We start from the raw sequence: 23,882 nt of genomic DNA on the forward strand, positions 1-23,882 counted from the left end.
ATGACCGTAATGACATTTTGAACCTTTAATTAACATAGGTATTGGAAAAGGGCATCAAAAATGACATTGTTCGCTTGTTAGCATTTGGACCACTAACAAGAGTTTGAAAATTTAATCACTATCTGTAACACCCCAATTTTCTAGTAAGTATAAACTTTAAATTTATGATTTTTTTTTTTCAAATATATATATTAATAATTTGTTTTTTCTATTTTCGGAATTTTTTTTTTTTTTTTTTTAAAAAAAAAAAAAAAAAAAAAAAAAAAAACTGGTTTTGGATAACATGATAAAAACGTTAGGAAATTGTTTTGAAATATTATGTGTCGAATACGTGCTTATGTAATTATATGTGATGAGTGTGCTATCGTATGATAATTTGGAATCATATATATTATATATGAGTTTTTCTATTTTGTGAACTAGTATATGTAATTTCAAAAAGAATATGATTATTTGTTATCGTATGAGTTATTTTAAATAAATATAATCTTGGGAATTAGATGATTGATTATAAATAATTGATGGTCTCTAAGGCCTATTGAGAATTGAGTTATATTAGTATGTCATGTGGAACGACTATGTGCTAATAATATTGGAATTGAAATATTGTAACTTGGGATTAAATTGATTTGTGCAATATAATGCTTGTGACCGAATGATTTAATCTAATAAAATGTACAGTGAAATTTAACTTAAGAAGGGAAATGAAACCCGAAAGGGTGAATAACAGGTTTCCCACTAGTAGTTATGGTTGCTACTAGTTGGTTTAAATTATTGTTTATTGCTGTTAGTCTTCCTCCTAATCACTGGATATTAGTGAGGGGTGTGCACACTAGGGACATTCTGTTTTATTTATGGCCAATTGGGGTTACGCGCGACCCTCTGTAAAGTAGGTGGTGACAGGGACTAGTCCCGGCTTACTGGCGTTCTCTTTCCCTTTCTTAAATAAAGAAATAGTATGTTATGTGACTATTTGAACTTGGTTGAGTATTAAAATATTTATGAGACTATATTATGTACAAAATGTTTTGAACTAAAATTATTAATTTTACGGGATGGAGTTGGAATTACTCAGTGTATCTGATTTTTGGGAGTTTTCTCTCTTTTCTTGTTTCTGATTTATTTTGCAGGTTGGTAAAAGGGTACTCGGTTACGTGTGAGGGGACGTTAGAATAATCACGTAGCTAAGACGACTTAGTTTATTTCCGAATTTAATTATTTCCTCTCAATTATTGGTTTCAAATTAATTGCAGTTTTGATGTAATGACTATTTTATTTTGCTACAACTTAGACCACTTAGTTTATTTAAATATTATTTCATTTTGCTTTGCATTTATTTTCTACGGAAAATAAGTGTAGCAGTAACATTCCCAGGGTTCGATAGTTCTGCTTGAAAGTTAAAGGTTACTCTTATTGTTTTTAAAAAGACTCGAATTTTGGGGGTGTTACAAATTGGTATGTAGAGCCCAGGTTTTTCAAAATTTAGGGACTAAATAGAATTAAATTAAAGACTTAGGTTAAAATTTGTATATAAGCTTAAAATTGATTTAAGCTTAGGAAAGCCGTGAGTGTGGGAATCACGATAAGGGATTTATGTGTTTTATAGTACTTTTATTTAATACTTATTATGTGGTTATTTACTTTCTTATTAGATGGTACGAGCACTTAAAACTGCAAGAAAGTCGAGTGCTAAGAAGGCTACACATTTATTACCTTATTCTCCTTACGGGATTCGTATGAATTATAATGAAAACATTCGACACTATGTGCACCGCTTAAATCTCTACATTGAACACTTCCATTACAATGTACTTGGTGGCCAATCTGATTACATTACTTCGGAGAGGCGATCTCAAATTCTTATACACACGTTAATTGGAAAGGGACCCTATGCCCAACTTACAAAGAAGTATGTTGACTTATATATTAATGGTAAACCGAGTGATAAGTATTATTATGATGGAAGATGGATCCCTACTGTGGACTACCTTGAAAAGGCAATGATGGAAGCCAAGCGAGACTTTGACTATAACCTGGATGATGATGAGGAGGATGAGCCCCAGGAAAGTGAAGCTCGTGAGAGTCAAGGGGAAAATAATAATTGAATTTTTTTTTAAGCTGCGTTTAGTCTATTTGATTAAAATTTTTATATTAATTTTGCAAATAAAAGCTAGTTTCTTATGACTAGAAACTATAGTTTTGGTTTATTTGTAACTAGTAGTTTATTGAGCTATTTAGTACTAGTATTTCAAAGACAATTTTCATTCTCTTCTGGTTTTGCAATAAAATAATTTTGATTAACATATTTATACCTTGCTATTTTATGATTATTAATAAAAATCATTTTATTTTTTTTTATCTATTGTATTTATATAGAACAAAGCTCTTATTTTCTTATGCTTACTTTAGTCCAGACTGGTAATGACTTGATTGGGTGATAGTGAAATCACCAAGCAATGTGCAAAGTTATAGTCTAATGCTAAGTTGATGCATTATTTGGTTTGGATGCTTGGACGACTCTATAAATTGCTTAATTCTTGTCTATATGCATGTGCTGATGTGTGACATGAAAGAATGTGGTTGTTAATTTAATTGCAATTCACACGATCTAATAAGTCGTGTTAAAATGTGTGTGGTGGTAACACCAGTGTTGAAATTGTGCAGATTGTGTATGCAAAATTACAACATTTACACTAGGTTTCGTTGGAGAAGAATCACATAAATGGCTGAGACTCCTGAACAACTTGCTGCTAGGTTAAGAGCTCTTGAGCAAATGAACCAGAACCCTGGAATGTTGTTGCAAAACCAGCTGAATAACAACAACAACCACAACAATAATGACAACGACCCTCAAGCTGCCATGGCTAAGAAACTTGCTGCACTTAAACCTCCACTATTCATGGGGAAGAAAGATCCCATGTTAGTTGAGAACTGGGTACGCAACTTTGACAAGATTTTTACTGCTGGTGGTACCCCTGATGCTCAGAAGGTGGACCAAGCCACTTTCTATTACGTGAGGCTGCGGATATATGGTGGGAAAATGAAGGAGCCACTATAAGAGCTCAACAGAACTTTAACTGGGAGGCTTTTAAGCAAGCAATCAGGGACTGTTTCTTTCCTGAGCATATCAAGAGGCAGAAGTACAGTGAGTTTCGTAGGTTTAACCAAACAGCTGGTATGAGTGTGCAGGAGTATGCTGAGAAATTTAATGAGTATGCTAGGTTTTGTCCCAATGTAGTGCTTGATAAGAGATCCAAAGCTCAGAAGTTTGAAGATGGATTGACTTTTAGGATTCAAAAGAAGGTGATTTGGGCTGGTACTGCTGCTAACTATAAGGAGGCCTATGGTAGAGCTTGTAATATTGAAAAGATTTTGAAACGTGAGCATGAGGTTAAGGATAGGCATAAGAGGAAAGGGAATGGTGAGAGCTCATCGAACCATCAAGGTTATGACAAGAGATCACGCCTCGGGGGTAATAGCAATGGGAATGGTGGAAATGGTCAACAGGGAGGTCGTAACAACAACAATCAAAGCAACAACCACCAGGGCCAGGGACAACAGAATCAGCAAGGATCTCGCAATCGACCATGCCGTAAATGTGACAAGAGCCATCCAGGACGCAACTGCAATGGAGATTTGCTTACTTGCTTTGAATGTGGGGAGGTTGCTCATAAGAAATTTGAGTGCCCAAAGAAGTAGAATGACAATAATCAAGCTCAGAATGGGCAAGGTAACAATAATGACAATAAGGGAGGTGGTTACGGGAGGAACTCAAACTACAACAACCGCTTCAACAACAACAATTCTCAGGGCCAAAATGGCAATGCTCAAGGAGGGAATGGCCAAAGCAACAACAATGGCGGAGGAAGCAACCACAATGGCAGTGGTAGGACCAGTAATGGAAGAATCTATGTCATGAACCAGAGTGAGATTGACTCTAATGCCAACTTTGTGACGGGTACTTTTCTTGTGAACTCAAAACCTGCGTACTTACTTTTTGATTCTGGGGCATCTCATTCTTTTGTAGCCACTTCTTTTGTGAATAGACATGCTTTAAAACCTTCATCTTTGTGTCAAACCAATATAACAATTCCTTCAGGGGAGGTAGTTCCTTGTAGATCCATATACCAAGACATTCCAGTTAACATTGCGGGAACTGAGTTGCTTGCTAACCTTATTCAGTTTGACTTAACTGACTTTGATGTGATATTAGGGATGGATTGGCTTAGCAAGTATAAGGCTAGAATTGAGTGTCATACCCAAAAGGTGTCTCTTAGGGGGCCAAAGGGGAATAGAATCTCTTACCAGGGAGTTGTGTCAAAACCAGGGTTAGTATTGTGTCAGCCATGACTTTTCATTCTTATATCTGAAAGGGCTACCCTATTTATTTATGCCACGTGCAAGATGTGAGTGTAGAAGAGACGTCCATAGATCACATTCCAGTGGTGAGAGAATTCCAGGATGTGTTTCCAGATGAAATCCCAGGGATGCCACTAATTAGGGAGATGGATTTCAAAATAGACTTAGTGCCTGGAACTGGAGCTATTTCTAAGGCACCATATAGATTGGCACCAGCAGAGATGAAAGAGTTGAAGGTACAGTTGGAGGAGTTGCTGGAAAAGGGTTATATAAGGCCAAGTGTGTCACCTTGGGGAGCACCGGTTTTATTTGTGAGGAAGAAGGACGGATCCTTAAGGTTGTGTATTGACTACCGAGAGTTTATTAATGTCACTATAAAGAACAAATATCCATTGCCTAGGATTGAGGACTTGTTTGATCAGCTTAAAGGTGCTGGGATCTTTTCAAAGATTGACTTGAGGACAGGATACCATCAGTTAAGGATTGCTGAGGAAGATATACCAAAGACAGCGTTTCGCACGAGATACAGCCATTATGAGTTCACTGTTATGCCTTTTGGACTCACTAATGCGCCAGCAGCTTTAATGGATCTCATGAATAGAACTTTTCAGCCATATTTGGATAAATTTGTGGTGGTGTTCATAGATGATATTTTGGTGTACTCGAGGGATAGAGAAGAGCACGAAGAACATCTAAGAAAAGTGTTAAAGATTCTTAGAGAAAAGAAGTTGTATGCCAAATTTTCAAAATGTGAATTTTGGCTAGAGAAGGTAGCATTTCTAGGCCATGTAATCTCAAAGGAAGGATTTGCGGTGGACCCATCTAAGATTCGAGCAGTTTCTGATTGGCCAAGACCCAAAAGTGTGACCGAAGTGAGAAGTTCCTTAGGGCTTGCTGGATACTATAGGATATTTGTACAAGACTTTTCAAAGAAAGCTCAACCCTTAACAAATTTGATGAAGAAAACTACTAAGTTTCGGTGGGATGAGAGGTGTGAGCAATCTTTTCAAGAATTGAAGCGAAGACTCACCTCAGCACCAGTCTTAACCTTACCATCAGGGACTGAGGGGTTTGAAATCTTTAGTGATGCATCTAAGAATGGTTTTGGGTGTGTACTTATGCAACGTGGGAAGGTTGTAGCTTACGCATCGAGGCAGGTCAAACGACATGAACAGAATTACCCCACTCATGATTTGGAGTTAGGAGCTGTAGTGTTTGCTCTCTAGATTTGGAGACACTATTTGTATGGTTTGAGATGTAAGGTTTATACGGACCACAAGAGTCTTAAATACATATTCACACAGACTCATTTGAACATGAGGCAAAGGAGATGGCTTCAGGTGCTAACCAACTACAACCCAGACATTCTATATCACGAAGGAAAGGCGAACAAGGTAGCTGATGCTTTGAGTAGGAAGACAAGTCATACAGTGAACTTGATGATTTTATCCAAGGAACTTTGTGAAGAATTTAGGAAGTTGATCTTAGAGGTTGTAGAGTATGGTCAGGTAAACGCTCAGTTGAATGCAATGTCAGTCAAACCTACCATATATGATGAGATTCGTGAGAAGCAAATGTTAGATGAGTGGTTGACCAAGGTGAGAAAGATGAAAGAAGAAGGAGCGACAACTGAATTTGATGTAGATGATGGTGGAACAGTGAAATACAAAGGGAGATGGTGTATTCCTAAAAATGAAGATCTCAAAAGGAAGATTTTAGAAAAATCTCACAACACCCCGTACTCTGTACACCCAGGAGGAGATAAGCTCTAAAAGGATCTTAAGAAACATTTCTGGTGGCCGAACATGAAGCGTGAAGTAGCCGATTTTGTGGCAAAGTGCCTTACATGTCAGAAAGTGAAGATACAACATATGAGACCTGGAGGGAAGCTGCAATCGTTAGATGTGCCAGGATGGAAGTGGGAGTCTATCTCTATGGATTTTGTGATGGGATTACCACTTACAAGGGCAGCGAAGAATGCTATTTGGGTCATAGTTGATCGTCTAACGAAAAAAGCAAGATTCATAGCAAAAAAAGGACACTTGGAATGTGACTCAGTTGGCAGATGCCTATGTGAAAGAAATTGTGAGGCTACATGGAGTTTCTAAAGATATTATTTCAGACAGAGATCCAAGATTTTTATCAAAGTTCTGGGAAATGTTTCAGCAAGCATTTGGCACTATCGTGAAGTTTAGCACAGCGTTTCACCCTGCTACAGATGGACAGACAGAGAGAATAATCCAAACCTTGGAGGACATGTTGAGAGCCTGTGTGATGGACTTTGGTGGATCGTGGGACGAAAGATTACCTATGATCGAATTTTCGTACCATAATAGCCATCATGCGAGTACAAGAATGGCACCTTATGAAGCGTTGTACGGGAGAAAATTTAGGAGTCCCTTGTGTTGGAGCGATATCAGTGAGTCTTTGACTTTTAGGCCAGAAATGATTGAAGAAACAACGAAGCAAGTTAAGCTTAGCCAGGCGAACATGAAGGCAGCTCAGGATCGACAAAAGTCATATGCAGACCAGAATAGGAGAATAGTGGAATTTGAAGTTGGGGGAAAGGCTTTACTTAAGGTTTCACCTACCAAGGGAGTCATGCGGTTTGGTAGACAAGGGAAGTTGAGTCCTAGATACATTGGCCCGTATGAAGTATTGAAGAGAGTTGGAGAGATAGCATATCAACTAGCCTTACCCATGAAGTTAGCCAACGTTCACAATGTTTTTCATGTTTCCCAACTCTGAAAATATGTTCATGACCCTACCCCATGTTATCCAACCCGAGACTATTCAACTAGATGAGACCTTAACTTTCGAAGAACGCCCTATGAAAATTCTCGACACCAAAGTGAGAAGTACCCGAAATAAGGCGGTAAAGTTAATTAAAGTCCTATGGTCTAATCAGAATTCTGAAGAAGCAACTTGGGAAGCTGAGAATGACATGAAAACGCGTTATCCGGAACTTTTTGAGCAGGTATGCTAAGTTTCGAGGTCGAAACTCTTAAAGGGGGGTAGAATGTAATACTAACTTAGCCCTTGTCATCGCGTAAGCCTTAGTTGAGAGATAACTTTGAAGTTCGAGGACGAACTTTCGTTTTAAGGGGGAGTAGATGTAACACCCCAATTTTCAAGTAAGTATAAACTTTAAATTTATGATTTTTTTTTTCAAATATATATATTAATAATTTTTTTTTCTATTTTCGGATTTTTAAAAAAAAAAAAAAAAAAAAAAAAAAAAAAAAAAAAAAAAAACTGATTTTGGATAACATACAGAGATTGGTTTGAAAGCTGATAAAAAGGAATTCTGAAAATCTGTTTATTGAGTTTATGTAACAAGCTCACAATAAGTTTGACCCTTATCTTGTTAAACAACTCAATCATATAAACCCCTCCCCTTAACCTCAAATTTCAATAACGTACTTTCAATCTTTTCTCAGGTAAACTATCTCTTCTAAAAAAAATAAAATTTAATAATCAATATTTTGACGAGTTCGGAAGTCACCGCAACTCGACACTCCATTGTTCCGGTTTCAGTATGTATTTGGTCTATTGGATTTTTGTGCTTATTGATTTCTAAAATTAAAAAAAAAAAAAAAAAAAAAAAACCGATTTTGTATGGCTTTAGTGGAATTTGGGATTTGGGTTTTAGTGGAATCTTGGGGACATTGGTGATGATGATAATGTCGGTGATGATGATGATGGGTGATGGTTATGGTGATGGTGATGATGTAATCTGTAGTGCAATGGTGGAGATGATGATGATATAATACTATCCATCTAACTCTATAATTAGTTGTTTATATTTTATTTTTATAGATTACGAGTTATGATAAATTAATCACACGCTCAATTTTTTTTTTGTATAGTCGTATAATTATCTAACTTAGAATCGTTTATTTGTAGACGGAGGCTTGTAGGTGAACGTTTCGGAGGTTAATTACCTTGAGATTTTTTGCACGATTAAGGTACTTTTCAATGTCCATCATCTTTAGAAACCCGTTAGGAAATTGTTTTGAAATATTATGTGTCAAATACGTGCTTATGTAATTATATGTGATGAGTGTACTATCGTATGATAATATGGAATCATATATATTATATATGAGTTTTTCTATTTTGTGAACTAGTATATGTAATTTCAAAAAAATATGATTATTTGTTATCGTATGAGTTATTTTAAATAAATATAATCTTGGGAATTAGATGATTGATTATAAATAATTGATGGTCTCTAAGGCCTATTGAGAATTGAGTTATAATTAGTATGTCATGTGGAACGACTATGTGCTAATAATATTGGAATTGAAATATTGTTACTTGGGATTAAATTGATTTGTGCAATATAATGCTTGTGACCGAATGATTTAATCTAATAAAATGTACAGTGAAATTTAACATAAGAAGGGAAATGAAACCCGAAAGGGTGAAAAACAGGTTGCCCACTAGTAGTTATGGTTACTATTAGTTGGTTTAAATTATTGTATATTGTTGTTAGTCTTCCTCCTAATCATTGAGTATTAGTGAGGGGTGTGCACACTAGGGACATTATGTTTTATTTATGGCCAATTGGGGTTACGCGCGACCCTCTGTAAAGTAGGTGGTGACAGGGACTAGTCCCGGCTTACTGGCGTTCTCTTTCCCTTTTTTAAATAAAGAAATAGTATGTTATGTGACTATTTGAACTTGGTTGAGTATTAAAATATTTATGAGACTATATTATGTATAAAATGTTTTGAACTAAAATTATTAATTTTACGGGATGGAGTTGGAATTACTCAGTGTATCTGATTTTTGGGAGTTCTCTCTTTTCTTGTTTCTGATTTATTTTGCAGGCTGGTAAAAGGGTACTCGGTTACGTGCGAGGAGACGTTAGAATAATCACGTAGCTAAGACGACTTAGTTTATTTCCGAATTTAATTATTTCCTCTTAATTATTGGTTTCTAATTAATTGCAGTTTTGATGTAATGACTATTTTATTTTGCTACAACTTAGACCACTTAGTTTATTTAAATATTATTTCATTTTGCTTTGCATTTATTTTCTACGGAAAATAAGTGTAGCAGTAACACTCCCAGGGTTCGATGGTTCTGTTTGAAAGTTAAAGGTTACCCTTATTGTTTTTAAAAAGACTCGAATTTTGGAGGTGTTACAAATTAAAGACATGAACCAAGCCTTTTCAAGTTCATTAGAAAGAGCATGTTGAAAATGGGAACGCTTCTTCCCATTTTGCCCGAATTTGCTTGATTTCGGTTCTACTAGACCTTAAAACCTTATAACTTGCTTTGTCTTAGTCATTTCTATGCTAAGGCAGTTACTAATACATATATTTGACATGATTCAAGCTTTTATAAGTTCATTAGAAGGAGCATGTAGAAAATGGGAACGCTTTTTACCATTTGGGCCGAATTTGGTTGATTTTGGTTGTATAAGACCTTAAAACCTTATAACATCCTTTGTTTTTGTGATTTCTTTTGTTAGGAAGTTATAAAAACATACATTTGACACTAATCAAGCCTTTTCAAGTTCATTAGAAAGAGCATGTAAAAAATGGGTGCTTCTTCCTATTTTGCTCGAATTTGCTTGATTTCGGTTCCACCAGTCCTTAAATCCTTATAACTTGCTTTGTTTTCGTAATTTCTATGATAAGGAATTATAAATACATATAATTAACATTATTCAAGTTTTTTTTTGTTCATTAGAAAGAGCATGTAGAAAATGGCAATACTTCTTCCCATTTTGGCCGAATTTGCTTGATTTTGGCTCTACAAGACCTTAAAACCTTATGACATGCTTTAATTTTGTAATTTATTTTCTTAAGAAGTTTTAAATACATATATTTGACATGAATCAAGCCCTTTCAAGTTCATTAGAAAGAGCATGTAGATAATGGGAACGCTTCTTCTCATTTTGGGCGAATTTGCTTGCACTAGTAGAAAAATTCAAAAAAACAGCGGTCTATGGCCACCGGTTTTAGAAAACCGGTGGCCTAAAAAATGGGCGGTTCAACCCAAACCAACATTGCCACCGGTTCACTGAAAACCCGTGGCAATAATTCAAAGGCCACCGGTTCTGAACCGGTGGCAATAATCAATAATAAAAAAAAAAAAAAAAGTCGCGGCATTCCTATTCCCCCTCTCTATTCTTCCTTCTCTTTCCTCTTTCTTTTCTCTTGTTTCATTCATCAACATGCACCAGCAGCAGTCACTCCTCTAATCACAAACACCGAACCCTAGCTACCACCACAAAGCGTCAGCCACCTCCACCGCACCTCCCTCCACCGCCTCCGCGCACCCCTCCACCACCTAGCAATGTCGCGGCCCTACACTTAGCAGAAGCAGCAGCAACACCGCACCAAATAGCAGCAGCAGCGACCACAGCATCGCCACCCTTGCCGCCGCGCCACTGTGCTACGCCGCCGCTCAACCACCGACCATCTCTCCTCCTTTTCCACCTCCCTTTCCACCTCCACCTAGGGTTAGTTTTAATTTATTTTGCATATTTAACAATATAATGTATAATTGACAAATTAAATTTAAGTTTTGAATGTAGTGTACCCTAATTTTTCAGAATTTTAGATGTTTTATTAAGAAAATTGAAATAAATTAGAGATTAGCTAATAACCTTGTTACTTATTTGAATTTTCATAAGTTTTAGTGGGTAATTTTTATTAAATTAGAGGCTATTAGTAACCTTGTTACTTATTTAGGTGAATTTTGGTAGTATGTTTTAATGTGTAATTATTAATTGATATGTTTTAATGTGTAATTTTAGGTTGTTTTGTAGTTCTTGACAAAATTACTAACTTTTGATTGGGATTTAGTAGGTCGTTGGGACTACCAACCCAAATCAAATTAACTACTTATAATCTAACCTACCCTAATACAAATATAGAGGTAAGTATAGGGTCGAACCAAAGGGAAGCATGCAAGCTAACTATCAAATTCACTAAGCAAGAGTCAAGGAAAGGATAATTTTGTTGGTTTTTGGATAAAAAGGTACTAAGACTACAAACAAGCAAATATAAAGAAGATTAAAAATCAAGAGAGAACGACGCTAGGGGTACGAGGGTGTCAAACATGATTAGAAAGAGGTGAATAATGATAGTTATCATGAAAAACATGCCAAAAAACACAAGATCCTACCTAAACAATTCATTCTCATGCAATGGTCTAGGCAAATCAATGAAAAAGCCCTATGCTAATTGAATCATTCTCATGCATCCTATTAGACACTAGCAAAATCAAGAGAATAAAGAGGCACAAATCATAAAACTCTATTTTAACAACTCATTTTCATGCAATCATCAAAATAGAGGTGATCTTGATCTAGTTCAAATCATTTTCATGCATTTAAACTAGAAAGCAATCAAATAAAGTGCAACAATAATCTCAAGACATTAAAAATCAAATCTTTCATCAATTTAAGGCATGTATTCAATCCAACCATCATCATTCTTCCAACATTCAACACATATTTTCCACCCCCTTCCCCTAGCTAAGAAATTAGCCTAGAGAAGGGAGATTAAACATGATGATAAAACTAAATGAAAACAAAATAGACACGGAAGCAAACATGATAAAAAAACAATCAAAATACCAAAGATGTCAATCCACAAAATAGATAGAAATAAACAACTAGAGTGTAAATAAACTAAGCTAAGAGAAAGAATTAGAGATTACTAAGTGGGGAATGGTAGAAAGATTAAAATTGCAACGTTGCTAGATTGATTGAAATGAAACTTGAACCAAAGTTGCATACATGAAGATAACTGAACTTCAGCGGTGCGCGCCCTCGCATATACACTGCGCGTCCGCGAAGATGTTTGTGTGCGCAAACGCAGATCTTGTGCGTCCACAGATCTGTGGGTACGGGGATTAGACCCATGGATGCGCGCCTTCTCTCAACAGTACTGCGCGCTCGCGCTTGAAGAGTGTGCGCCCGCACACAAGGCGCGCACAAGGCGCACGCAACTCCCTGTTTTGGCTCTGCTTCTGCTGCTGTCTTGTGCGGGTTCTCCCAGGGCTGCGCACATAACAAAGGCGCGCGCCCGCACGCAAAGCGCGCACAAGGCGCACACAACCTTCTGTTTGAGTTATGTTCTTGAAGCCGTTCTGCGCGGGTTCTCACAGTGATGCGCGCCCGCACACAGGGGATTTTGGGGGTGAATTGCTCTTCTTCCAATGCCTTGATTCCTACAAAACAAAAACAAAGAAAACAAGGAGAAAGGCAAACAAAGAAAAGGAGAACAATAAGGAGAGAAAAAGGGGAAAACAAGCTACAAATGGGAGGGAAAACCCGTAAAAAGAACACTAAATTGTGGCATAAATGCCACTCATCAGTTTGTCTTAGTGATTTCTATGCTTAGGCAGTTACAAATACATATATTTGACATGATTCAAGCCTTTATAAGTTCAGTAGAAAGAGCATGTAGAAAATGGGAACGCTTTTTCCCATTTGGGTCGAATTTGCTTGATTTTGGTTCTATAACACCTTAAAACCTTATAACATGCTTTGTTTTTGAGAATTCTTTTTTTAGGAAGTTATAAATACATATATTTGACATGAATCAAGCCTTTTCAAGTTCATTAGAAAGAGCATGTAAAAAATGGGAACACTTCTTTCCATTATGCCCGAATTTGGTTGATTTCGGTTCTATTAGACCTTAAAACCTTATAACTTGCTTTTTCTTAGTGATTTCTATGCTTAGGCATTTACTAATACATATAAGTGACATGACTCAAGCCTTTTCAAGTTCATTAGAAAGAGCATGTAGAATTTGGGAATGCTTCTTCCCATTTCGGCCGAATTTGCTTGATTTTGGCTCTACAAGACCTTAAAACCTTATGACTTGATTTTTTTTTGTGATTTATTCGGTTAGGAAGTTATAAATACATATATTTGACATAAATCAATCCTATTCAAGTTTATTAAAAAGAGCATTTAGAAAAAGGGAATGCTTCTTACTATTTTACCCGAATTTTCTTGATTTCAGTTCTACAAGACCTAAAAACCTTATTAAATTTCTTTGTTTTTGTGATTTCTATGCTTATGCAGTGATAAATAGATATATTTCACATGATTCAAACAATTATAATTTCATTAGAAAGAGCATGTAGAATTTGGGAATGCTTCTTACTATTTTCCTCGAATTTGCTTGATTTTGGTCCTACAAGACCTTAAAACCTCATAACTTGCTTTGTTTTTGTGATTTATTTTCTTATGGAGGTATAAATACATATATTTGACATGATCTAGGCATTTATAAGTTCATTAGAAAGAGCATGTAGAAAATGGGAACGTTTCTTCCCATTTTGCCCGAATTTGCTTGATTTTTGTTCTACAAGACCTTAAAACCTTATGAATATCTTTTTCTTTTTTATTTATTTGCTTAGGCAGTTATAAATATGTATATTTGACATAATTCAAGAATTTATAATTTCATTAGAAAGAACATGTAGAAATTGGGAATGCTTCTTATTATTTTGCCCGAATCTGCTTGATATTGGTTCCAAAAGACCTTAAAACCTTAGTACATGCTTTGTTTTTGTGATTTATTTTCTTAGGAAGTTATAAATACATATATTTGACATGAATCAATCCTTTTGAAGTTCATTAGAAAGAGCGTGTAGAAAATGGGAACGCTTCTTCTCATTTTGCCTGAATTTGTTTGATTTCGGTTTTACCAGACCTTACAACCTTATAAATTGCTTTCTCTTTGTTATTTATTTTCTTAGGTAGTTAAAATACTTATAATTGATATGATTCAAGCCTTTTTTAATTTCATTAGAAGGAGCATGTAGAAAACGGGAACGCTTCTTCCCATTTTGGACGAATTTGCTAGATTTTGGTTCTACAATACGTTAAAACCTTATAACATGCTTTTTTGTGAATTCTTTTCTTAGGAAGTCATAAATACATATATTTAACATGATCCAAGAATTTATAAGGTCATTAAAAAGAGCATGTAGAAAATGGGAACGTTTCTTCCATTTTTGCCCGAATTTGCTTGATTTTGGTTCTACCAGACCTTAAAACCTTATGAATTGCTTTTTTTTGTGATTTCTTTTGTGATGCAGTTATGAATACGTATATTTGACAGGAATCTAAACTTTTCAATTTCATTAGAAAGAGCATGTAGAAAATGGGAATACTTCTTCCCATTTTGGCCGAATTTGCTTGATTTTGGCTCTACAAGACCTTAAAACCTTATGATATGCTTTATTTTTGTGATTTATTTTCTTAGGAAGTTATTAATACATATATTTGAAATGAATTAAGACTTTTCAAGTTCATTAGAAAGAGCATGTAGAAAATGGGAACGCTTCTTCTCATTTTGCCCGAATTTGCTTGATTTCGGTTCTACCAGACTTTAATACCATATAACTTGCTTTTTCTTAGTATTTATATGCATAGGCAGTTACAAATACATATATTTGACATGATTCAAGCCTTTATAAGTTCATTAGAACGAGCATGTTGAAAATAGGAACGTTTCTTCCATTTTGGCCGAATTTGCTTGATTTTGTTTCTACAAGACCTTAAAACCTTATAACATGCTTTGTTTTTGTGATTTATTTTTTTAGGAAGTTATAAATACATATATTTGACATGAATCAAGCCTTTTCAAGTTCATTAGAAAGAGCATGTAGAAAATGGGAACGCTTATTCCCATTTTGCCAGAATTTGCTTGATTTCGGTTCTATTAGACCTTAAAACCTTATAACTTGCTTTGTCTTAGTGATTATATGCTTAGGCAGTTACTAATACATATATTTGACATGATTCAAGCCTTTATAAGTTCATTAGAAAGTGCATGTAGAAAATGGGAACGCTTTTTACCATTTGGGTCGAATTTGGTTGATTTTGGTTCTACAAGACCTAAAAACCTTATAACATCCTTTGTTTTTGTGATTTCTTTTGTTAGGAAGTTACAAATACGTATATTTAACATGAATCAAGCCTTTCAAGTTCATTAGAAAGAGCATGTAGAAAATGGGTGCTTCTTCATATTTTGCTCTAATTTGCTTGATTTCGGTTCTATTAGTCTTTAAATCCTTATAACTTGCTTTGTTTTTGTTATTTCTATGATTCGGAATTATAAATACATATATTTAACATTATTCAAGTGTTTTTTAGTTCATTAGAAAGAGCATGTAGAAAATGGGAATGCTTCTTACCATTTTGCCCGAATTTGCTTGATTTTGGTCCTACAAGACCTTAAAACCTTATAACTTGCTTTTTTTTGTGATTTATTTTGTTAGGAAGTTATAAATACATATATTTGACATGAATCAAGCCTTTTCAAGTTCATTAGAAAGAGCATGTTGAAAATGGGTACGCTTTTTGCGATTTTGCCCGAATTTGCTTGCTTTTGGTTCTACAACACCTTAAAACCTTATAACGTGCTTTTTTTTTGTGATTTAAATCCTTAGAAAATTATAAATACATATATATTTGATATGATTTAAGAATTTATAAGTTCATTAGAAAGAGCATGTAGAAAATGGAAAGGCTTCTTACTATTTTGCCCGAATTTGCTTGATTTTGGTTTTACAAGACCTTAAAACTTTATAACTTGCTTTGTTTTTGTGATTTATTTTTTTAGGAATTTATAAATACATATATTTGACATGAATCAAGCCTTTTCAATTTTATTAAAAAGAGCATGTAGAAAACGGGAATTCTTCTTACTATTTTGCTCGAATTTGCTTGATTTTAGTTCTACAAGACCTTAAAACCTTATAACTTGCTTTGTTATTGTGATTTCTATGCTTATGCATTTATAGATACATATATTTCACATGATTCAATCAATTATAAGTTCATTAGAAAGAGCATGTAGAATTTGGGAATGATACTTACTATTTTGCCCGAATTTGCTTGATTTTGGTTCTGCAAGATCTTAAAACCTTATAACTTGCTTTTTTTTTGTGATTTATTTTCTTATGGAGTTATAAATATATATATTTGACATGATACAAGCATTTATAACTTCATTAGAAAGATCATGTATAAAATGGGAACGTTTCTTCCCATTTTGCCCGAATTTGCTTGATTTTGGTTCTACAAGACCCTAAAACCTTATAACTTGCTTTTGCTTTGTTATTTATTTTCTTAGGCATCTATACATATTTATTATTTACATGATTAAAGAATTTATAATTTCATTAGAAAGAGAATGTAGAAAATGGGAATGCTTCTTACTATTTTGCCCGAATTTTCTTGATTTTGGTTCTACAAGACCTTAAAACCTTATGAATTGCTTTGTTTTTGTGATTTCTTTTGTAATGCAGTGATGAATACATATATTTGACATGACTCAATCCTTTTCAAGTTCATTAGAAAGAGCATGTAGAAAATGGGAATACTTCTTCCCATTTTGGCCGAATTTGCTTGATTTTGGCTCTACAAGACCTTAAAACCTCATGACATGCTTTGTTTTTGTGATTTCTCTTTTTAGGAAGTTATAAATACATATATTTGACATGAATCAAGCCTTTTCAAGTTCATTAGAAAGAGCATGTAGAAAATGGGTTTGGCCGAATTGCTTGATTTTGGCTCTACAAAACCTTAAAACCTTATGACATGCTTTATTTTTGTGATTTATTTTCTTATGAAGTTATAAATACATATATTTGACATGAATCAAGCCTTTTCAAGTTCATTAGAAAGAGCATGTAGAAAATGGGAAGGCTTCTTCTCATTTTGCCCGAATTTGCCTGATATCGGTTCTACCAGATCTTAAAACCTTATAACTTGGTTTGTCTTAGTGATTTCTATGCTTAGGCAGTTACAAACACATATATTTGACATGATTCAAGCCTTTATAAGTTCAGAAGAAAGAGCATGTAGAAAATGGGAACGCTTCTTCCCATTTGGGTCGAATTTGCTTGATTTTGGTTCTACAACACCTTATAGCCTTATAACATGCTTTGTTTTTGAGATTTTTTTTAGGAAGTTATAAATACATATATTTGACATGAATCAAGCCTTTTCAAGTTCATTAGAAAGGGGATGTAAAAAATGGGAACACTTCTTCCCATTATGCCCGAATTTGCTTGATTTCGGTCCTATTAGACCTTAAAACCATATAACTTGCTTTGTCTTAGTGATTTCTATGCTTAGGAATTTACTAATACATATAAGTGACATGGCTGAAGCCTTTTCAAGTTCATTAGAAAGAGCATGTAGAAAATGGGAATGCTTCTTCCTATTTTAGCCGAATTTGCTTGATTTTGGCTCTATAAAACCTTAAAACCTTATTACTTGATTTTTTTTTCTGATTTATTCGGTTAGGAAGTTATAAATACATATATTATGACATAAATCAAGCCTATTCAAGTTTATTAAAAAGAGCATGTAGAAAAAGGGAATGCTTCTTACAATTTTACCCGAATTTTCTTGATTTCAGTTCTACAAGACCTAAAAACCTTATAACTTTCTTTTTTTTTGTGATTTCAATGCTTATGCAGTTATAAATTGATATATTTCACATGATTCAAACAATTATAATTTCATTAGAAAGAGCATGTAGAATTTGGGAATGCTTCTTACTATTTTGCCCGAATTTGCTTGATTTTGGTTCTACAACACCTTAAAACCTCATAACTTGCTTTGTTTTTGTGATTTATTTTCTTATGGAGTTATAAATACATATATTTGACATGATCCAGGAATTTATAAGTTCATTAGAAAGAGCATGTAGAAAATGGGAACGTTTCTTCCCATTTTGCTCGAATTTCCTTGAATTTTGTTCTACAAGACCTTAAAACCTTATGACTTACTTTTGCTTTGTTATTTATTTACTTAGGCAGTCATAAATATGTATATTTGACATGATTCAAGAATTTATAATTTCATTAGAAAGAACATGTAGAAAATGGGAATGCTTCTTACTATTTTGCCCGAATCTGCTTGATATTGGTTTCAAAAGAACTTAAAACCTTAGTACATGCTTTTGTTTTTATGATTTATTTTCATAGGCAGTTATTAATACATATATTTGACATGAATCAATCCTTTTCAAGTTCATTAGAAAGAGCGTGTAGAAAATGGGAACGCTTCTTCTCATATTGCCTGAATTTGTTTGATTTCGGTTTTACCAGACCTTAAAACCTTATAAATTGCTTTCTCTTTGTTATTTATTTGCTTAGGCAGTTAAAAATACATATAATTGATATTATTCAGGCCTTTATAATTTCATTAGAAGGAGCATGTAGAAAACGGGAACGCTTCTTCCCATTTTGGACAAATTTGCTAGATTTTGGTTCTACAATACCTTAAAACCTTATAACATGCTTTTTTATGAATTACTTTCTGAGGAAGTTATAAATAAATATATTAGACATAAATCAAGCCTTTCAAAGTTCATTAGAAAGAGCATGTAGAATATAAGAACGCTTCTTCTTATTTTGCCTGAATTTGCTTGATTTCGGTTCTACCAGACCTTAAAACCTTATAACTTGCTTTGTTTTTGTGATTTTCATGCTTATGAAGTTACAAATAAATATATTTGACATGACTCAAGCATTTATAAGTTCATTAGAAAGAGCCTGTAGAAAATGGGAACGCTTCTTAACATTTTGGCCGAAATTGCTTGATTTTGGTTCTACAAGACCCTTAAAACCTTATAACTAGCTTTTTTTTGTGATTTATTTTGTTATGAAGTTATAAATACATATATTAGACATGTCTCAAGCCTTTTCATGTTCATTAGAAAGAGCATGTTGAAAATGGCAATGCTTCTTCCCATTTTGCTCGAATTTTCTTCATTTCGGTTCTACAAGACCTTAAAACCTTATAATTTGCTTTTTTTTTTTGTGTTCAATGTTTAGGCAGTTATAAATACATATATTTGACATTATTCAAGCAATTATAAGTTCATTAGAAAGAGCATGTAGATAATGGGATTGCTTCTTACTATTTTGCCCGAATATGCTTGATTTTGGTTCTACAAGACCTTAAAACCTTATAACATCCTTTTTTTGTGATTTCTTTTGTTAGGAAGTTATAAATACATATATTTGACATGACCCAAGCCTTTTCAAGTTCATTAGAAAGTGCATGGAAAAAATTAGTACGCATCTTCTCATTTTGCCTGAATTTGCTTGATTTCGGTTCTACCAGACCTTAAAACCTTATAAATTGATTTCTCTTTGTTTTTTATTTGTTTAGGAAGTTAGAAATACATATATTTGACATGATTCAAGACTTTATAAGTTCATTACAAGGAGCATGTAGAAAATGGGAACGTTTCTTCCCATTTTGGCCAAATTTGCTTGATTGTGGTTCTACAAGACTTTTAAACCTTATAACATGCTTTTTTTGTGATTTATTTTCTTAGTTACTTATAAATACATATATTAGACATGAATCAAGCCTTTTCAAGTTCATTAGAAAGAGCATGCAGAAAATGGGAACGCTTCTTCTCATATGATGTTAATTGGTAACAATAATTTTCATTTTGATGACCTTAAATAGTTAATTGACCTAAAAGAATGTCATTCTTCTAAGTGCTTTACTTACTTTTTCTATGCTTTTTGTATAATTTATTTTTTAGTGAAACTGCTATATAATGAGGGAGGATCGAGCATGGATGTATAAACGGTTAGAAGGAAAATTCCTTAGTCCAACCTTTGCTGAAAAGGTCAATGAATTTATTACATTTTCTACCACACAAGACAATATCGTGATTGATGGTGTGATGAAATGTCCATGTGCACAGTGTCGAAATATTCCTTATCAAGATCTTGATACCATTAAGGAGCATCTCTATAGGTATGGTTTTTTCCCTAACTATTTCCAATGGGTTTTTCATGGTGAACTGCACTTCCAAAGAGAATCCCAAAGTACCAGCTCCAAATCCACCGAGGATGCATTGAACCCATATAGAAACATGGTATTAGATGCCTTTGGACTAGAAGGTGGTTTAGAAAATATTGAAGAAGAGCCACATGCTAGTTACAAGAAGTTCTTTGACATGTTGAAGGCAGCGGAAGAGCCATTGTATGATGGCTGCAAGTTGTCTGTATTGTCTGCTGCTGCAAGGATGGCAAACATCAAGTGCGAGTATAATATTTCACATAAAGCTATAGATGGTGTTGCTTCCTTAATGAAAGACATGTGCCCAGATGAAATCAAGATGACAAATAGGTTTTACAAGACTAAGAAATTGCTTGAAGGGCTAGAACTTCCGCACCAAAAGATTCATGTATGTCCAAATGGATGTATGTTATTTTGGAAAGAACACAAAGATCTCAAAGAATGTCTATATTGCAAAGGAAGTCGTTATAAGACACTTAGAGAAAGTGGCAACAATTCTCCTCATAGTGCTGTTATTTACTTTCCTATAGGCCCGAGATTACAAAGATTATATGCAACAAGATCTACTGCGGAGCAGATGAGGTGGCATAAAGATAATCCTCGAGTTCATGGCCTTATGTCTCATCCAAGTGATGGAGAGGTGTGGAAACACCTAGATGATGAGTACCCTTCTTTTGCTGTGGAGCGTAGAAATGTCCGACTAGGTCTTTATACCGACGGATTTTCACCATTTGGAAAGATAGGAAGGCAATATTCTTGTTGGCCCGTCATTTTAACTCCTTTTAATCTTCCACCTGAATTGTGCATGAAGAAACCTTTTATGTTTCTAAGTTTGATAATTCCAGGTCCGAAGAATCCTAAAGGGAATCTCGATGTGTACCTGCAACCTCTTATTGAAGAATTAAAGCAATTATGGGAGGTTGGGTTACCGACTTACGACATCTCGCAAAAATAAAATTTTCAATCGAAGGCTGCATTGTTTTGGACTATTAGTGATTTTCCGGCTTATGGCATTCTTTCAAGATGGACTACATCGGGTAGATTAGCTAAACCATATTGTATGGAAAACACAAAAGCTTTCACTCTTAAAAATGGTGGAAAACAAGGTTGGTTTGATTGTCACCGTCAGTTTTTACCCCATGATCATAATTTTCGAAAAAATAAGAGTGCTTTTTTTAAAGACAGAGTTGAGAATGATTCCCTACCACCACGAATGAGTGGTGAGGACATTTGGAATCGAGTATCTTTATTTCCAAAAACTGTTGAGCAAATAAGGGGTGATGATAACGAGGCAGAAGGATATGGAAAGTTTTACCATTGGACAAAGCAAAGCGTCTTTTGGGAGCTTCCATATTGGAGCAAGCTCTTAATACGCCACAATCTTGATGTCATGCACATTGAAAAAAATGTATTTGATGATGTGTTTCACACTGTAATGGATGTTAAGGGTAAAACTAAAGACAATGTGAAAGCAAGAAGAGACTTGGGGGAGTATTGTAAACGACGAAAATTGGAGACGCAAGATGTTGTTAATAGTAAAGAGGAAAAACGGACTTTAAAACCGAATGCTCCTTTTGTGTTGCCTAAAGAGAAAAGGAAACTTATTTGTGTATGGGTGAAGAAATTAAAGTTTCCTGATGGATATGCTTCTAATTTCAGTAGATGCGTTGATTTAAAGGAGTGTAAGCTATTCGCTATGAAAAGTCATGATTGTCATGTTTTTATGCAATGATTGCTACCAGCGGTATTTAAAGACTTGTTACCCTTGAATGTGTGGAATGTTATTACTGAGTTGAGCCAATTTTTTAGAGATCTTTGCTCCACCATCTTAAAAATTACTGACATGGTGCGATTGGATGAAAATATTCCTAAAATTATTTGCAAATTAGAGTGAATATTTCCGCCTGGTTTTTTTAATAGTATGGAGCATCTTCCTATTCATTTGCCATATGAGGCAAAAATTGGTGGGCCGGTTCAATATAGGTGGATGTACCCTTTTGAGAGGTAATTATATAAAATTCATCTTTTACTTTCTTTTTTTAAAATTTATTTGAAGATACTTAGCATTTTTTATTATAGGTTTTTATACCATTTAAAGAGGAAAGTGGGTAATAAAGCGCGAGTGGAAGCCTCAATTTGTAATGCCTACCTACTCGAGGAGATAACAAATTTTTGCTCCCTTTATTTTGAAGAAGAAGTTGACTCTAAGGTGAAGGATTTAGGATTGGGTGCACATGCTGAAAGTGAATTGAACAATAATCCTGACTTACCTGAGATGTTCTCTTCAACTTTTGGACATAGTTCGTCAGAAGGTCAACTTTGTTACCTTGTTGTAAAAGATTACAATGTTGCTCACCGATATGTTCTAAGTAATTGTGAAACTCTACAACAATATGAAAGGTAAATTTCTATATAAGTACCATAACATGTTGCTCGTAACATATCTATATGATACTAATATAATTAACAGTTTGTTTGAAGAACAAATGATCAGAGAACATAGATGCCAAAGTTCAGATGAAGTTTGGATCAAATATGAAGACATATATCCTGATTAGCTCAAAGATTATGTAAGTCACTTAACTAATATAAAATACTAATTAAATATATGATTAACTAGTGTTTTTATCATGTTAGTATATGACCGTAATGACATTTTGAACCTTTGATTAAAATAGGTATTGGAAAAGGGCATCAAAAATGACATTGTTCTCTCGTTAGCATTTGGACCACTAACAAGAGTTCGAAAATTTAATCACTATCACATCAATGGCTATCATTTTCATACTCTATCTCATGGAAAAAACAAGTCAACTATGAATTATGGTATATGTGTGAAAAGTGTACAAGGAAGTGATTATTATGGAATTCTACAAGAAATTATAGAGTTAACTTATGTTGAAGCAAGAAAGCGTTATACAACAGTGTTGTTTAAGTGTGAGTGGTTTGATGTTGGACATGGCATTAGGATACATGATAAGTATAATCTTGTTGAGGTGAACCATTCAAAACAATATCCAAAGTATGATATGTTCGTACTGACATATCAAGCCGAACAACTACATTATGCTCCTTGTCCTAGTAGTAGTAGTAGTAGTAATGAAAGAAATCAGTGGTGGTTTGTTTTCAAAATTAAGGCAAGAGGAGTTATTGATGCGCCCGTTGAGCCTAATGCATTCCAAGTTGCTTCAATTCAAAATCCTCCTTTGTTATCTGAATTTGAAGTAGGTGAGGAAGAAGCCCAAGAGCTTTCTTGTAATGAATATGAGGAAGTGGAAGAGGGAGAGGTTGAGGAGGAAGAGGAATTAAAGGAAGATGATGATGAAGTGGAAGATGAAGATGAAGAAAATAGTTCATTTTAGATTAGACATTTTACTTTTTACTTTGGTTTATCTTAATTTTCAAATATTTTCAATGCCTTTAACTTCTTGTTATTGTAATTTTGATAATTAAATTTTATATTATATGAAATTTATATCATATAGTTAATATTACTTCTTTAATACATTTAACTCTTATAGTGCCTATATTACCTTGTCTTTTCTCATTTTCTAGTGTGAAGATACACAAAAATGGTTCTAACTAGAGGTGGCTTTAATGGGAGGGGTCCAATCATTAGGCGTCAACCTAATGTTTCATCACAACTTTCTTCTCAACAAACACCATCACATGGTGAAATGAATGATAATTCTCATAT

General features: G+C 34.3%; 1 protein-coding gene across 1 annotated transcript; it reads left to right on the forward strand.

Moving 5' to 3' along the window:
- The first annotated feature begins 19,937 nt into the window (after window positions 1-19,937).
- Window positions 19,938-21,917, forward strand: LOC145607094 (uncharacterized). The gene is made up of 3 exons (XM_081662859.1): window positions 19,938-20,460; window positions 20,716-21,109; window positions 21,209-21,917. Exons 1-3 carry the CDS (start codon window positions 19,938-19,940, stop codon window positions 21,915-21,917), a joined length of 1,626 nt encoding a protein of 541 aa, XP_081518985.1.
- Window positions 21,918-23,882: the final 1,965 nt, after the last annotated feature.

This window comes from Chenopodium album, chromosome 23, assembly GCF_948465745.1.
Source record: "Chenopodium album chromosome 23, dcCheAlbu1.1, whole genome shotgun sequence".
NCBI classification, from domain to species: Eukaryota; Viridiplantae; Streptophyta; class Magnoliopsida; order Caryophyllales; family Amaranthaceae; genus Chenopodium; species Chenopodium album.

Excerpts from the sequence above, each read along its gene's own strand:
- LOC145607094 (XM_081662859.1), top strand. The coding sequence starts at position 19,938 with ATGAGGGAGGATCGAGCATGGATGTATAAACGGTTAGAAGGAAAATTC. Across the intron at positions 20,461-20,715 it reads TTCACATAAAGCTATAGATG|GCCCGAGATTACAAAGATTA; the intron begins GTGTTGCTTCCT and ends ACTTTCCTATAG. Across the intron at positions 21,110-21,208 it reads AAGCAATTATGGGAGGTTGG|ATGGACTACATCGGGTAGAT; the intron begins GTTACCGACTTA and ends CATTCTTTCAAG.